The sequence below is a fragment of the Trichosurus vulpecula genome, chromosome 5 (assembly GCF_011100635.1).
Source record: "Trichosurus vulpecula isolate mTriVul1 chromosome 5, mTriVul1.pri, whole genome shotgun sequence".
Taxonomy (NCBI): domain Eukaryota; kingdom Metazoa; phylum Chordata; class Mammalia; order Diprotodontia; family Phalangeridae; genus Trichosurus; species Trichosurus vulpecula.
In genome coordinates, this window is record NC_050577.1 from 62,972,577 (window position 1) to 62,990,801 (window position 18,225).

Consider the following 18,225-nt stretch of genomic DNA (forward strand, 5'->3'; position numbering starts at 1 on the left):
CCCCTTAAATGTGGTTGTAGCCCAAGGCCCTGTACTGGGCCCTCCTTTTTCATGATTACCATATCTATCTATCTATCTATCTATCTATCTATCTGGTCCTAGTCTTTCTCTTTCAAGCTTCAAACCCTCATCACCAAATACCTATAGGATATTTTAAACTAAAGATGCCATAGGCTAGTAAACACATCCAGAATGGAAACAATTATCTCCGCTCCTCTCCAAATCATCCCTCTTCCAAACTGTATTTCTCCCAAAGGCAATATCATTCTTTTAATCACCTAGGTTCTCAACCTCTACACCATCCTCACTCCTTAGTATCATTCACCAAGGCACTCAACAGATCCTATTATTTCTACCTCCACAACCTTTCTCATATCTGTCCTCTTCCTTCCAATCACACAGCTACCATCATAGCCTTCATCACCTCTTTTCTGGACCATTACAATTGTCTCCTAATTGTTTTTCTTGGCTTAAGTCTCTCTCCACTCCAATCCATTATCCATATAGCACAAAAAGATCAGATCTGGCCAGACATATATCCAGCTCTAATCTCTTCCCCGAGCTTCAGTCCCACATCACTAATTGCTTATTGGACAATTCAAATTGAATGTCCCAGAGATATCTTAAATTCAACATGCCCAAAACTTAACTCATTCTAAATCCTTCCCTCTTCCAAACTTCACTATTTCTGTTGAAGGTATGACCTTCCAGTCTCCTAGGTTTGTAAATCTAGGCATTATTCTAGACTCTACGATTTCCCTCACCCTACGTATCTAACCAGTTTTCAAATTTTGCTATTTCTACCTCTGTAACTCTTTCAAATCTGATCCCCTCCCTCTACTCACATAGCTACAATCTTAGTTCAGGCCTTCATTACTCCTTGGGTAGATTATTGCCACTAATTGGTCTCCCTGCCTCAAGTCTCTCTCTATTCCAGTCCATCTTTCACACTGCTTCCAAAATAATTTTTCTTAAATGCAGATCTGACCATGTGACTTTTCTACTCAACAAAATCTAGTGACTTCCTATTGCCTGCAGGATAAAATATAAACTCTTCTGTTTTGCCTTTAATGCTCTACACAAACTGCCTCAACCTCTTTGAACATTACTTACCTTCCTGAACTCAGGGATCCGGCCAAACTGGCTTTTTTCTCTGTGTCTCACACACAACATACCATCTCCTGTCTTTCTGCCTTTTTATTGCTCAATCCACACACCTTTTCACCTCTGCCTCAGAATACTTTACTTCTCTTCAGATGCTCCTCAAGCATTATCTCAAGCCTTTCTGTCAGTGCTCTTCTTCCCAAACTGCCTTGGATTTGATGATTTTGCATATATTTATTAACTTTATCCCTCCCTTTGTTTCTTGAACTTTTTGATTTCACTTAAGACTCAGTTCAAAAACTTTCAATGGAGACTTTTCCAAGGTCATCCAGTGGTTACCATATAACTATCTTGTATATGCCTATATATGTGAATGTGTTCATTCTCATTCTCTCTCATTCCCTCTCTCTCTCTCTCTCTCTCTCTCTCTCTCTCTCTCTCTCTCTCTCTCTCTCTCCCTCCCTCCCTCTCTCCCCTCTGTCTCTTTCTCTCTCTGCATGTCTCTGTCTCTCTCCTATCTCTCTGTCTCTGTCTGTCTGTCTCTCTTCCTCTCTCTTTCTCTGTGTCCCTATCTCTGTCTCTCTCCTCTCTGTCTTTCTGTCTCTCTCCTCTCTGTCTTTCTGTCTCTGTATCTCTGTCTGTCTCTGCCTCTTTTCTTCTCTCTCTCTTTCTCTCTGTGTATGTCTCTGTCTCTCCTCTCTCTGTGTTTCTTTCTGTCTGTGTCTGCCTCTCTGTCTCTCTCTGTCTCTCTCTCTTCCTGTCTCTTTCTTTATGTGTGTGTCTATCTGTGTCTCTCTCTCCTCTCTCTCTTTTTCCTCTCTCTGTCTCTTTCTCTATCTGTGTGTATCTCTGTCTCTCTGTGTCTCTCTCCTCTCTCTGTCTCTTTGTCTCTCTCTCTGTCTCTGTCTCTCTCTGTCTCTTTGTCTCTGTCTCTGTCTCTCTCTGTCTCTTTATCTCTGTCTCTTTGTCTCTGTCTCTCTCTGTCTCTCTCTCTGTCTCTTTGTCTCTGTCTCTGTCTCTCTCTCTCTGTCTCTCTCCCTCTTTCCCTCTTTTCCTGAAGATAAGAATTGTTTTTCTTTTGTCTTTGAATCTCAAGTGCCTATTAAAGTCTCTGGGCCGTTGTTGATGCTTAATAAATGCTTGCTGATTATTGACTAATTTTTCCCCAGACAATAATAACAGTGAGTCGATCTGGAGGCTGCTGGGTGAACTTGACCCAAAGCATAGCCACTAATAATTAGGGGTCAATTTGAAAGGAGATGGAGAGTGGAGTTCCCAGGGACTACCTGTTCTAGACCTTATGCTATGATAACACTCTTTTATCAGTGGCTTGGACAAAGATGTGGCTATCATGCTTATCAGATCTGATGATGACATGAAGCTGAAGGAGATGGCTAACACAGTGGATGATGAAGTCAGGATCTAAAAAGATTTTGACAGGCTAGAATGATGGGCTGATTCTAATAAGATGAAACTGAATATAGACAAATGTAAAGTCTTATACTTGGATTTTTTAAAACGTCTGCTTCCCAAGCACAAGAGCAGTGTGGTGTGACTAGACAGGTAGTTGGGATTAAAATGACCTAGGGCTTTTAGTGGAATGTAGGAACAACATGAATCGACGGCTTAATATGATATCCAAAAACAGCTAATGTGACCTTGTTGGCTTCAAATTGGAAAGCTTTGTGTCCAGGGCTAGGAAACAGACTGCCCTGATCAAATGACATTCGGAAAATTGTGTTCCTGTCTTGGGTTCACATTTTAGAAAGAACTTTCATAATCTTGAGTATATCCCATGGTCAAGAGGGTGAAGGGTTTCAATATTACGGCATATCACCATCAGTTATAGGAATAGTTGTTGAACTTGGAGAAGAGAAGATTTTGTGGGGGGAGGGAACATGATCACTGTCTTTAAATTTCTGAAGAGTCATTATATGGAAGAGGGAGTAGACTTGCTCTGCTTGGTTCCAAAGGGAGGAACAAGGAGTAATGGTAATAATTTGCAAAGAAGCAAATTGAAGTTTAAAAACCTTAACAAAGAGGATTGTCTGAAAGTGAAGCAGACTGGCTCTGGAGGTTCTGAGATCCCCCTTACTACAAGTCAAACAAAGGCTGAACGACCATGTGTTGGGCACGTCGTGGAAGAGATTCCTATTGAGGTGCCAGTAGTGCCAGATGGCCTCTGGTGTACTTTCCAACTCTTGATATTGTCCGATTCTCTACGAAGTCTATTTAGAGTGAAATCTTGATCCTCTAGAACCCACTTAACTAGAAGCCATAACAAAGCACAAGATCTCCAACCCTTTCCTCCCCTTCCCCACCACCCCATGTATGCACTTTTCTCTCTACTTCTGTCCAAGGAGGTAAATGACAAGATTCCTCCTTTCTGACCTCTCAGTATTGTTGACCACCCCCTCCTCTTAGACACTACTCTTTCCTGGGTCTCTTCCTAACCTGTCTGAATATTCCTTCTCAGCCTCTTTCATTGGCTCTGTTTGGGCATTCCAAGACTGAAGCCTACTTCTGTTTTCTCTCTATACTCTTTCTATTGCATAATCTCATACACTTCCATGGTTTCAACCATGATCTTTGACTGACTTCCAGAACTACCTCCCTCCTTCTCTCTCTCTCTCTCTCTCTCTCTCTCTCTCTCTCTCTCTCTCTCTCTCTCTCTCTCTGTCTCTTTCTCTCTCTCTCTCTCCCCGCTCCCCCCCCCAATCCCTGAGCTCTGTCCCTCATTCCCAACTATCTACTAGATATCTCCACCTGGATGTCCTTCTAGCACTTTAGACTCAACATGTCCCAAACTGAACTCAATAAACTCAGCACCCCTACCCATTCCCCAACAAAACCTTCCTTCTTCTCTCAACTTCCCTATAGCTGTCATTATTCTCCCTACTCCTCATACACAATCAGTAGCAAGCTAGATGGTTCAGTGGATGGAGGCATGCCTGAGTTCAAATCTGGCCTCAGATACTTACTATCTTTGTGACCCTGGGCAAGTCACTTAACCTCTGTTTGCCTCATTTTACTCATCTGTAATTACAGCACTTACCTCCCAGGGTTGTTGTGAGGATCAAATGAGATAATATTTGTAAAGTGCCTAGCACAGCGCCTGACACATAGTAGACTATATAAATTTGAGCTATTATTATTAGTCACAATATGCCAATTCTATTTATGAAATATCTACTGCTTACTAAAGATCTTATATATTTTTCTGATAGAATGTGTTCAGTGTGAGAAGAACCTTTGGGGCTAGAAGGCAAGAATGTTATGTTTTGGAACAAAGAAAGAAGGAGCATCTATTTAACAGGAGACATTTGTGAACTAAGGAAATTAAATGCCCCCCTTTTTTTCCATTCTAAGAATCATTACTATTAAAATTAAAAATTCTCCTTAACTTCCATCTCAGACACAAAAAAGTATCTAAACAAAGGTTTAAATGATAAAACAATCAAAGCCCCCAAACAGATGTTCCTATCTCTCCTCTGAATGCAGATGACAATTTTTTTTGAGAAGTACAATATTCTTCTCGTTTAATCTTTTTTTATCCTCCAACATACACCATTTAGATGGGGAAAGGGAAGTCATTATCTCTCAAGTAGCAAAGGGATTCTTAAATGTTTGATGATGATTAACTGACTTGACAAAGGTCACACAGATATTCAGAGCCAGAATAAAGACCCAAGTGTCTGGATTTCTGAGCCAGCTCATTTTCCATGCCATCACGGTTTATCCTGCCTAAAACACATATGGTATTATCCATCTTAGTTTTTTTTTGTTGGAAACTATTGGAAACTGATCAATGAAATGCCACTTGGACTTGACTTGGTCAGGAAGCTGAAGTTGGTGATTCCCAGGTATGGTTCTGCAATACTCTATAATGGTGCCAATTATCCCAAGAAATTCTCCACAGGTGGAAAAAAAGCTCTCCAAGTAAAATAAATATATACCATAGTAGATTATACTTTTATGAGAGGAGTATCAGAAAATCATCAAGCCAGCTAGAAGAAGTTTGGAAACCTATGATTTATTGCAGAGGCATCAAATTTGCTGCCCTTCAAAGCCATAGGCCCATGGGCCTGATTAAAATGGAATTGGGAAATATTTACCAAAATAAATAAAAATATAATAAAAATATGTACATGTAAAGTGAATATGTGGCTTTCTAAGTCAATATGCAGCCACATGGATCCTATTTGAGTTTGTCTCCACTAATTTAAGTGATTGCTAAATCTCGGTTTCTTTTTTGATCTATAATACTTGCATGTCATACTAAACAAAGTCTGCTTGTTTCTATGTTCTATGGGGCTGAGATCTCATCAATGTGGATGCTTCCTCCAAAGGCGCAGATCACAAACTGTCCTCACTGGGCGACAAAATCCTGTGAGCGTCACTTTCCTGCTGGCTATTGTATTTAGGTGGTAATCTAGTTCATGAGTGGCTATGGTCAAAGACTGTATCCTAAGTCTTTCCAGCTTGGTAGAAACTGTCAGCCATTACATTCCACTAGCAAGACCTTTGGGAAGCCCAAGTCATGAAGAGGTATTGGAGGAGGATCTTAGCGGAGGACACAACTGATTAGATGGCTTAGAGAATATAATATCCCATTACGTTTTTTGTTTGTTGCTGAAAAAAGCATCCAACTCAGCAGAACAAAGAGCCTTCAACAAATTGTTTCCTATACCTTTGGATCAGACAATATTCTTTGATAGCTACAATCATAGAGGTAGTTTGATTAATCATCCTCTGATTGTCATGATCAAATAAGATGTGTTTTGTCAAAGGTGTTTGTCACGATCATGGAGGGTGTTTAGTGCAGTCCAAATGGAAGAGGAATTCTTTGTATTGTAGATTGAGGATTCCTCATATCTTTTTGCACCATCAAAACCTTGGGCAGTGCGGTGAAGCCTATGGATCACTTTTCACAATAATATTTTTGAAGGAATAAACTAAAACACACAGATTACAAATGAAACTAAAAAAATACTTAAAAATAAGTTCAAAGACCTCACACAAAGAAATGTTCCTTTTTGTGAATGATGATGTGCCGGTGTGTTTAATCCCAGAATATGACAGAGACTCCTTAGTTAATCCATTGACTTGGTCCATAAATGTCTGTATCTTAGAGCAGCTAGGTGTTGTCATGGATACGGCGCTGGATTTGGAGTCAAAAAGACCTGAATTCAAATCCTATTATAGACACTTACTAGCTATGATGCTTAACCTCTCTGTCTCCGTTTTCTCTTCTATAAAATGTAGATAATCACATCATCTCCCTCAGGAGGTTGTTGTGAGGATCAAGTGGAAAAAAATTTATGCAAAGTGCTTTGAAAAACTTAAAGTGTTATATAAAGGTTAGTTAATGATACTATACTGGCAGCAATAAGCAGGTGCTGCAAATGAATACTGAGCTAGGCCCAGAAATAAAGAGGGAAAACAGGGTTAACAATAATAATGGCCAGCATTTATGTAACATTTTAAAGCTCACAAAGTGTTTTACATATATTATCTCATTTGCTCCTCAAAAAACTGGGGGACATACGCACTAGAATTATCCCCATTTTATACACAAGAAAACAGAGGGTGAGAGGCGACTTGTTCAAGATCATATAGCTAGTAAGCATCATATAAGGCAGGATTTGAACTCGAGTCTTCTTGGCTTCACTATACCACCTAGCTGGCTAACCGGGTTGCATTTGGGAACACTGCAGAGTTTCCAGAAGTTCCAAGCTGCATTCTACCCCAAAACAAAAACTTGCAAATGCTAATATTTTTCCAGATATATTGTTTGGCTTAAAATCACAGAACACCATAGTCAACAAAGCACTAAAATTTCATGTCGCCAATCAAAATTGAAGAGCAACAGGGAGATAAACAGTAGGCATAGACAGCCTGTAGCATTACCCAAAGTGACTGAGAGGTAACCACATAATAAAGATAGTATAGGATTGTGAAAAGAGGTGAATGGGTATGCCATTGGGGCCCAGATAAAGGCTTCCGTCATGTTGGATGGATCTTCTCTAAATGATTCATGGGAAGGCACAGAGCAGAGTCTCATAGGCTGAGGTGGCATGGATGGATTTTGGTTTCTACTTTTGAAAGGAAAACCCATATTCATGAAATCAGGGGCCCTTTACAGCACTGCAATGTGTTATAGCATCATCTGTTGCAACATATATGTATATATATATATATATATATATATATATATATATATATACACACACATATGGAATTTGGCAATGGAGCCCTTATTACCCTCTAAAGGAGCAAAGAGAAAAGACAAAGAAGATTGTTTTCTTTAATTTGTTGGTCAGAACCTATGAAAACATCAGCTTGAAGACCCCAAGGTTTGTGTGATGCCATGGAGCACATTCAGTCATCGGGTTCCATCAGTGATCATAGCATGAGAACCTTAGAGCTGAGAAAGGATCTCAGAGTTCATCGAGCCCCACCCCATCATTTTACAAATGAGGAAACTGAGGAAAAGAAAATGAAGTGTTTTGCTGTGTTAAAATTGCATCTTATTCTGGTCCCCTTGACTATCTGCTTCCTTCTAGTCCATATAGTAAGTTTGTTAGTAGCCAGAATAAAGTAATAATAACATAAGATTGCAAAGGGGCAGCTAATTGGTACAGTGGATAGAGTGTTGGACCTAGAGTCAGGAAGATCTGACTTCAAATGTGACCTCAGGCACTTACTAGCTGTGTGACCCAGGGCAAGTCACTTAACCTTGTTTGCCACAGTTTCCTCATCTGAAAAATGAGCTGGAGAAGGAGATGACAAGCCACTCTAGTATCTCTACCAAGAAAATCCAAATAGGGTCATCAATCTTTGGACATGACTGAAACAACTTAGCAACAACAACAAATATTTGACCACTCAAGGAGAATGAGTAAACTCCAAATGGGACGGTGTCTTACTGTGTAGAGAGGCTAACTCTGCTTTCAATGAACAAAGAGAAATGTCTAGCATTCTATATTGCTCTCTTCAGCATTTCTGTCCCTGAAATAACAATCACAATAAAGATCCTGATGATGACAGCTACCTTTTATAAAATGCTTTAAAGTTTGTGAAACACTTTACATATGTTATCTCATTTGATTTTCACAACAATCCTGGGAGGTAGGTGCTATAATCACCCCCATTTTATAGATGAAGAAACTGAGGTAGACACAGGTTTAAATGACTTTAAATGTCTGAAGGCAGATTTGAACTGAAATGTATCTCATTCCAGATCCTAGGCTCTATCCACAGCACGACCTAGCTGCATGCTAACTGCATAGTAACGGCCAAATGAAAAATCTTTAGAAGGCACATAAAAATTCTTACCTCTTGATGTAGTGGGCATTGAAAGGAGGAAAAAGTCATCGCTGATTTGAGAATGACTACTGCTGTCTAGATGGGGCTAAAGGGAAATATTTCATTATTCAGGTTGAACGATAATTGTTGAAATTTTTAAAAAAGCTATCTAAAGAAGACAAATCTTCATACCAAAACTGTAGACTGAAATGACTTTTCTTGACCAACCATGCTTTGTTTTGGCTGTATGTATAAGGGCTTTGCTTTCTAGAATGAACAAAAAATGGAAAGAAGACATTGAGTTATGAAGTGCAATGAGCATGGCAGATTAGCATTGCGAACTAGAGACTAACAATCTATGCAAAATATTCTTTGGTATTCAAGGAACAGAGAAATGAGTGCTAAGACAGTACTAGTTTTGCCCCAATATGAGCTGGCAGATGACTTCCCCTTGGATTGATAGCTTAGCTCAAGCATACTGTTATTTTCTTTCTTGGACCAACCATTCAGAAAAGAAAAACCAAGAAAAATTCATTTTGTTTTATAAGAGCATTTTCACACCCACTGGAATTCCGTTCTTTTGAAAGTCTTAAATAGTTTCTTGTCTTCATTTTATGTGGATTCCATACAGTACAATTCAACCCTTTAGAGGATAATAAAGGCTCCATAGTTTCTTGTCTTCATTTTATATGGCTTACATACAGTACAATTCAACAAAGATTAAGTACCTACTATGTGTAGAGTACACTGCGTTAAAGCAACATACAACGTTTAACACTGCCTTATCTAAACACACACATATACATACATACACACTCAGATAGACACACACTCTTCCTCTGCTTTGAAATTGTTTGCAGGTCATCCTGGGAGCCTTAGGAAGCCTGCTACAGCTGCCAGAATTTAGGCTCATTCTGTAGTAAGATCCAGGCCCCAGGAAGCTTCACCCAAACCAATTCCATATCCCTGGGATCATACTGAAAAAAAAATGAAATTACCGCTTCCTGGGATTCAGAAACAGCAGCATACATGCGAAATTCCTACAAACATCACACACTGAAAGCCAAGCACGGCGCAGCAATATGAAATTCTTGTCCCCCACCACTTTCCGTTCTTTATGATAACTACAGACTTTTAGTTATCTAGTGGGTGTCATTATTCTGATGGTTGGTAAACTCCGTGAGGGCCAGGCCAGTGTCTTTATATGTTCCTTAGTAGAGTGTACTTTGCACACACTTACTGTTGTTGTTCAGTTGTGTCCAAGTCATGAGGTTTTCTTGGCAAAGATACTGGACTGGTTTGCCATTTCCTCCTCCAGCATGTCTCCATTTTACAGAAGATGAATTGAGGCAAATAGGGATTAGGTGACATGCCCAGATTCACACAGCTAGTAAGTGTCTAAGGCCGGATTTGAACTCAGATCTTCCTGACTCCAATCCCAGTGCTATATTCGTTACACTGCCTGACAGTCCTTTGTACACAGCAGATGCTTACTATTTGTTGAATTGTGAAAATTGCCTGAATCATATAAAAATGATGACAAGAAACCATGTGGAATTTTCAAAGAAGTGGCATCTGTCTCACTTTGTGATCCTTCAATCTTCCAATTCCAGTGGACATGAAAAAACTGTTGTAGAACAAACCAGAACAACTGTGCCTCATGTTTGGGTAGTTAGTTCCCCCGGAACTTCAGGGACAGGAAAGTGGACTCCACATTAGAGGTAGTGATCTCCCAAGCAGGAGCTTGAAAAACAATAGTCATATGGAACGTGGAAGTGGCTTCCCACATCCTGAAGTAGCATTCATTGGAGCTGGGGACGTAGCCAACTTAAATCTAATAAGTCAGGTGTCTTTTGCTTCCCTTTTCAGCTGGTCAATTGACCTGGAACCTAGACACAGTACCTGGTACATAACAGAGGCTTCATAAATGCCTGCTGATTGACTGTTTGACCTAAAAACCTCTCCTCTCTCCTCAAGCTTACCTTTCACATCCCCGAGCCTTCTGACAGGCTATACAAAACACTTTTTAGCTGATTTGGTCAAGGCATCTGGTATTTTGTATTTCTAAAGTCATGCCACTGACTGACTGACTACAGGGTTCTTGAGAAAGATATAACATGACTAACTCGTAACATGATGTTTTAACTCATAAATGTTAACAGCTCCTAACTGGGCATTCACACTTAGCCGATATATATGTGAGTTTATGAAGAAAAATTGTCAAAGCAGAAACAAATCTAACCATTTGGTCATATTTTAAAGGAAAAGAAATACTTTAATACCTTTAAAATTGACATGTGATACAGGAATATTAAGACAAGACTGATTGATTTTTAATTTACCAAGAATTCAGTATCTGAAGTTCAGGCAACTCTAGATTAAATATTTTTCTCTACTTGGGAAACAGAAAATGAATGAACATAGAAGAGCCATGACTGCATGTCCATAGTCATCTATAGGCATGGAAAAGCGCAGACTATGGGAAGACCCATATGAACTGATGCAGAGAGATGATAGCCGAATCAGGAGAGTAATTTTTACAATAACATTATAAAGAAAAACAACTTTGAAAAACTGGGAGAACCCTGATCAATGCAATAACTAACCACAATTCCAGAGGACTGATGATGAAGCATGCCACTCACCTCCTGAGATGCAGAGTGGGACACATTTTCCGACACAATTAATGTGGGAATTTGTTTTGCTTCGCTACATATATTTGTCGCTATGAATGTGTCATTTTATCACCTTCTTTTTCAGCTACTCTGCTCCTATCACTGCAAAAGTGGAAGAGGGCAGCAGAGGACTAAAGACTATATTTTTCTTTTCATGTGTTGTCATGGCCAAAGAATTCATCAACAAGTGGCCTGCCTATTGGCAAAGAGTCTCTCTGTATTTAGCTACGTTGGTGCTCAAAAAGTACTCAGTCTTTTACTGCGATTATAGCCAAAGGTTTTTAGCACAGGATAGCCCTACAAAAGCTTTTGCCCACTGGTACAGACATTGAGAAACCAGGGTCACAGCCTCACCATGATGAGGCATTGAGGTAAAGCTTTCTAAGGGCACAACGTCTCAAGATAGCTGAAGGTTGGAGTTGCTTCTGCAGTTCCCATCTCACATTAAAGATACAGGTTAAATTTGCTGTCTATCTGGGGTACTGGACCTTTCACACTCAAGCTTTTATCTAGCTATAGCTTACTCATTCAACCAGTTCTGAATACAATTAACTGTACTATCATCTAGAACACAGGTGTCACACTCTCAGTTTATACTCCAGTACAGCCCAAACCAGATTAAAATGTAATTAGGAAATATTTGAGAAAATACATAAAAATATAATAAAACACGGATAATATCATTACATTTTAAAACTAAGTCAGTATGTGGTCCATAGATATCCTGATGTAACAATTAGTGGTTTCTGTTTGAGTTTGACACCACTGATTTTTGTTTTCAGTTGTTCAGCTTTGTCCAACTGTTTGTGACCCAATGGACCACTCTAGGCCCTTCTAACCTCCACTATCTCCTAAAGTCTGTCCAAGCTCAGGTTCATTGCTTCCATGACACTATCTATCCATCTATCATCCTCCTCTGCCATCTTCTTTTCCTTTTGCCTTCAATCTTTCCCAACATCAGTATCTTTTCCAATCAGTTCCACCAAATCCTTTATTTGCCTCTCCAATGGAGGATCTGTGAGAGTGTTAAATTTAGAGTCAGAGGACCTGGATTTGAAAGCCTCTTCAACTACTTAAGCCCTGGGTGACCTAGGGGAAGTCACTTAATCTGGTCTCACTTTTCTCATCTTTAAAAGGAGAGAACTAGATGGTCTCTAGATGAACTCGAATATCACTTTCAGTTCTAGCTCTATGAGACAGTCTATGTATGATCTGTTTAGGTGCAACTTCTCGTTGGTCTTCTGACAGAATGACATCAAGACTGATATGACTCACTTCCTTTATGTCATTCATTGGACAAGGACCTCATATTTAGAAAACCAAAAGCTAAGTGAATGTTTAACAGTCAAGTTAAAGGTCATTTATTAAGTTTGTACTATGGCCAGGGCACTGTGCCAAAAACATGATTTTTATTTAGTACCATCTTGCTCCCTTTTTCTGCTACTTTATTACAATCGCTGTAGAAACAGATGGGAATTACCCAGGGCATTTTTAATGGGTTGCCATGGCCAAATTATTCACTGCCAAGTGGCGGTGACTGGTGACAAGCCTCCCTCTATTTGGCTATAAAGCAAAGTCTCTTAATGGAATTGTCATTAAAGCCTTTCCAGTATGGTGGAAACTTGTAGAGCTTTTGTTCCACTGGGATAGACTTCATGAATCAAGCATCACCTCCATGTTCTTGTGAGGAACAGGAACATACCTCACACAGAGGAGGCAGTATGGTGTATCAGGAAGAGTGCCAGAGTCAGGGTACTAGGTTCAAATTCTGCTCTTTACTATCTGTATGACTTTGGGCAAGTCAGTTCCTCTCTCTGGGCCTCAGTTTCTTAAACTCCACAATGTGGGTGCTGGACCAGATGAATTCAAAGGTCCTTCTATGATCCTATGTCCTATGACTTGAATATTTCTGGATTGACTATGTGACTGAAATTGACTGTCTCAATTCTGACTGTCTGAAATTCACAGTCTCAAAAATTTAGTAGGTATTATTAGAGAGACATCCCTAATTGTGTTTCCTTGATGAGTTGCCTCCAGTTTTTCTGCTTTCTAATGTCCTGGTCCCAGGGACTGCTCCCTTCACTCCTTTCTCCCTTCAGAGAGAAGGGCAGTCAGGGCAACTACAAGTGAGGCTTTTCTATATCCATATGCATCCCACGAATGCACATGAAAAGACCCACTTGAGAAGTAGCATGACAGAAAGATACCAACAGGAACATTCAAAAGGGGGCAAAGAGTATCTAAAATTACAGTTACATACATAGTAATTGAAGGATGTGTCGGAAAGCGATACAAACTGGCGAACAAATGACTGCCTGGTAAACATCTCATCCTTGAGGGCGTGTAAACTGAAAGTGAAGGCAAGAGTTTGATTCAGAATATTATTTAATAATTTCTTTCATTCTAAGTATGCCCACCTTAATGAGATACAGATTTAGTAACTATGTTTTTCTTAGTTGTGGGTTATTCTCAGAATGGTGTACAACGCTGAGGACACAAACAGAAAAGTAAGATAGCCCCTGTTCTCAGGAAACTCACATTCTATGTGTATTCTTGACTCATAAAATCACGATGGAGTGAGTTACCAGTTTTTCTCACCGCTTTACTATTAGGAAGTCTGAGTAACTTCAAGCAAGTACAGAGCTGGGATTCACTGTCTGTGTGCTACCTCCTTTCTCTCCTTCAGGGTGGCTTGCTCATCTTGCCTACCCTCTGTAGGGTTGTTGGTGGGGACAGCCGACCCTTTCTCCACAGGAGTCGCTTCCCCAGCTGATGGTTGGGAGGGCTGGGATGGAAGCAAGAATGATGGTCAAGGCAAGGGGATGCTTGAGCCAAAGAGAGATTCACAGGGGCTCTCCCAATTCATGGAGTTCTGGACAATCAATTACAATACTATGCTTTAATAAAGTAGCTTTTATAGAAAAATTACTAGAAAAATGCTAGTCTATCAGCTGTTACTAATTGCATCAATATACCTGATTCTTGTAGCATCTCCCCTTATTTTGTTCCAGAACTGCAATTTCATTGGAAGAGGAAATTTCAGTGGGGGAATTGCTTCCATCAATGTAGATTGGTATCTGTTCTGCAACTCATAGTTGTGATGAATTGATGTGACACTGAGATGTTAAGAGATTTCCCCAGTAAGTATGTGTCAGAGGTAAGACTTTAATCCAGGTGTTCCTAACTTTGAGGTTGGCTCTCTATCCACTACTCTACAATGTCTCTTAAATACATCAAATACTACATTTCTAATCTACTATAGTCTGATAAACAAAGTGATTTGAACTGCATATAAATTAAGTCCATAATGACCACTTTAAGGACTCTACTATTGTTTAATATATGTGTGGTCTAGAAACCAGCCAACCAATAAACGTTTAAGTGCCTGTACTAAGTACTGTGGATACAAAGAAAGACAAAAGAAAGTCCCTGTTCTCAAAAAGATAACAGAGGAGATAGCATGCAAAGAACTAAGTACTAACGAGTTATACACAGGAAAATTTGGAAGTAATTAACAGAGAAGATACAAAAATGAAGAGGGAATCAAGAAAGGTTTCCTGTAAAAGTGAGACTTTAGCTGGGACTTGAATGAAGCCAGTGAAGGCAGGAGGAAGAGATAAGGAGGGAGAGAACTCCAGGCATAGCGGACAGCCAGTGAAAATGCCAGGCGTTAGGAGATGGAGTGTCTTGTTCAAAGAACACAAGGAGGCTGTTATTGTTGGACTGCACAATACATTGTAGGTTATAAGATAGAAGAAGATTAGAAAGATGGGGAGGGAGGACAGATTATGAAGTGATTCAAATGCCTAACAGAGAATTTTATATTTGATCCTGGATGTGATAGGGAGCCACTGAAGCTTAAAGAGGGGAGAGAGGAGTATGAAGTGGTGACATGGTCAGACTTGTTACTTTAGGAAGATCACTTTGGCAGATAAGTGGAGTGGTGACAAACTTGAGGCAGGGAGACCAACACACAAGCTACTGCAATAGCCCTGGCATAAAGGGACTGGGACTTGCCCTAAGAGAGGTTGCAGTATGGGAGGAGAGGTTAAATTTCCCCCAAATCCTTCCACAGTGCCTGTTGTGGGCACTTTCTATAAGATTTTCTCTACATCTTTAACCCATTTCTATTTCCTGATTTTTGTTTCATTTAAAAACTACAATTGGGGCAGAGCCAAGATGGCAGCTGGAAAGCAGGGACTTGTGTGAGCTCCCCACCAGGTCCCTCCAAAAACCTATAAAAAATGGCTCTGAACAAATTCTAGAACTGCAGAACCCACGAAATAGTGGCGGGAAGCAGGGCTCCAGCCCAGTACAGCCTGGATAGTTGCTGGGTGAGATCTATCAAGCACGGAGCTGGGAGCGGAGCAGAGCGGAGCCCAGCATGGGCGGCGGCAGGACCAACCAGACCAGGAGCCAGGCGAAACAGGCCCTAGCGCCCTGAATCAGTGAGCTGTGGCAGTTACCAGACTTCTCAACCCACAAACACCAAAGACAATAGAGAAGGTTAGTGGGAAAAGCTGCTGGGACAGAGTGAAAAGAGTTTCTCGGTTAGGCCAGCACCCCAGGGGCAGCGGGGGAGGTGCAGCTAAAGAACTACAGCGCAGTTGCTTCCAGCCCCAGACCCACCTGTTGGGAAGAATTAAGTGGGGATCAGAGCAGAAGTGCACAGCTTGCTTAAAATTTGCATCAGGTCTGGGTTGGTGCTTCTTGGGGAAGGAGGAGTGCTGGTGTGGCAGAGCTGGCTGTATAGAAATAGCTCTGAAATCAATGGCACATCCCCTCAAGCTTGGAACAAAGTACTCTTTGCTCTAAAAGCAGTCATACCCTGCTGAAAAACTCAAGGGTCAAGTAAGTTGTCTGGGAACATGGCCAGGCAGCGAAAACGCACTCAGATTCAGTCTCAGACTTTGGAAGCTTTCTTTGGTGACAAGGAAGACCAAAACATACAGCCAGAAGAAGTCAACAAAGTCAAAGAGCCTACCTCAAAACCCTCCAAGAAAAACATGAACTGGTCTCAGGCCATGGAAGAACTCAAAAAGGATTTGGAAAAGCAAGTTAGACAAGTAGAGGAAAAATTGGGATGAGAAATGAGAATGATGCGAGAAAACCATGAAAAACAAGTCAATGAATTGCTAAAGGAGACCCAAAAGAATACTGAAAAAAAATATTGAAGAAAACAACACCTTAAAAAATAGACTAACTCAAATGGCAAAAGAGCTCCAAAGAGCCAATGAGGAGAATGCCTTGAAAGGCAGAATTACCCAAATGGAAAAGGAGGTCCGAAAGACCACTGAAGAAAATACTACTTTAAAAATTAGATTGAAGCAAGTGGAAGCTAGTGACTTTATGAGAAATCAAGATATTATAAAACAGAACCAAAGGAATGAAAAAGTAGAAGACAATGTGAAACATCTCATAGGAAAAATCACTGACCTGGAAAATAGATCCAGGAGAGATAATTTAAAAATTATTGGACTACCTGAAAGCCATGATCCAAAAAAAGAGCTTAGATATCATCTTTCAAGAAATTATCAAGGAGAACTGCCCTGATATTCTAGAACCAGAGGGAAAAATAGAAATTGAAATAATCCACAGATTGCCTCCTCAAAAAGATCCCAAAAAGAAAACTCCTAGGAATATTGTCGCCAAATTCCAGAGCTTCCAGGTCAAGGAGAAAATACTGCAAGCAGCCAGAAAGAAACAATTTGAATATTGTGGAAAAACAATCAGGACAACACAGAATCTAGCAGCTTACACATTAAGGGACTGAAGGGCTTGGAATACGATATTCCGGAGGTCAATGGAGCTAGGATTAAAACCAAGAATCATCTACCCAGCAAAACTGAGTATCATGCTCCAAGGCAAAATATGGACTTTCAACAAAATAGAGGACTTCCAAGCTTTCTCAGTGAAAAGACCAGAGCTGAATAGAAAATTTGACTTTCAAACACAAGAATCAAGAGAAGCATGAAAAGGTAAACAAGAAAGAGAAATCATAAGGGACTTACTAAAGTTGAACTGTTTTGTTTACATTCCCACATGGAAAGATGATGTGTATGATTCATGAGACCTCAGTATCATAGTAGCTGAAAGGAATATGCATATATATGTGTATGTATATATACACATATGTGTGTCTAGGTGTATATATATATATGTAGGTGTATATATATATGTAGATGTATATATATATATGTGTGTGTGTGTGTGTGTGTGTGTATATATAGACAGAGGGCACAGGGTGAGTTGAATATGAAGGGATGATATCTAAAAAAATAAAATCAAATTGATGGATAAGAGAGGAATATATTGAGAGAGGGAGAAATGGAGAGACAGAATGGGTTAAATTATCTTGCACAAAAGTGGCAAGAAAAAGCAGTTCTGTAGGAAGGGAAGAGGGGGCAGGTGAGGAAGAATGAGTAAATCTTGCTCTCATCAAATTTGACCTGAGGAGGGAATACAATACACACTCAATTTGGTATCTTACCCACAGGAAAGAAGGAGGAAGAAGATAAAAAAGGGGGGACAATAGAAGGGAAGGCAGACAGGGGGAGGAGGTAATCAAAAACACCTTTGAAAAGGGACAAGGTCAAGGGAGAAAATTCAATAAAGGGGGATAGCTTAGGAAGGAGCAAAACATAGTTAATCTTTCACAACATGAGTTTTGTGGAAGGGTTTTACATAATGATACGCATGTGGCCTATGTTGAATTGCTTGCCTTCTTAGGAAGGGTGGGTGGGGAGGGAAGAGGGGAGAGAATTTGGAACTCAAAGTTTTTAAAAACAGATGTTCAAAAAAAAAGTTTTTGCATGCAACTAGGAAATAAGATACACAGTACACAGGCAATGGGGTGTAGAAATTTATCTTGCCCTACAAGAGAAGAAGGGAAAGGGGATGCGAGGGGAGTGGGGTGACAGAAGGGTGGGCTGAGTAGGGAACAGGGCAAACAGAATATACGCCATCTTGGAGTGGGTGGGAGGGTAGAAATGGGGAGAAAATTCGTAATTCAAACTCTTGTGAAAATCAATGCTGAAAACTAAATTAAAATAATTTTAAAAAAGAAACAAAGTTATATCATATATAACCTATATCAAATTGCTTATCATTTTAGGGAGTGGGTGAGATGGGAGGGAGA

At 40.0% G+C, this 18,225-nt stretch overlaps 1 protein-coding gene across 1 annotated transcript in view; it reads right to left on the minus strand.

Annotated features, from left to right (window-relative positions):
- Nucleotides 1-8,350: 8,350 nt before the first annotated feature.
- The window catches only part of C5H10orf67 (chromosome 5 C10orf67 homolog), an 80,969-nt gene continuing 71,094 nt past the window's right edge, over nt 8,351-18,225 (minus strand). Inside the window, exons 14-16 of the mRNA XM_036760522.1 lie at nt 13,348-13,435; nt 8,605-8,679; nt 8,351-8,518 (exon numbers count right to left, since the gene is read on the minus strand). Coding sequence (XP_036616417.1) covers nt 8,351-8,518; nt 8,605-8,679; nt 13,348-13,435 — 331 coding nt within the window. The remainder of the gene's footprint in view (nt 8,519-8,604; nt 8,680-13,347; nt 13,436-18,225) is intronic.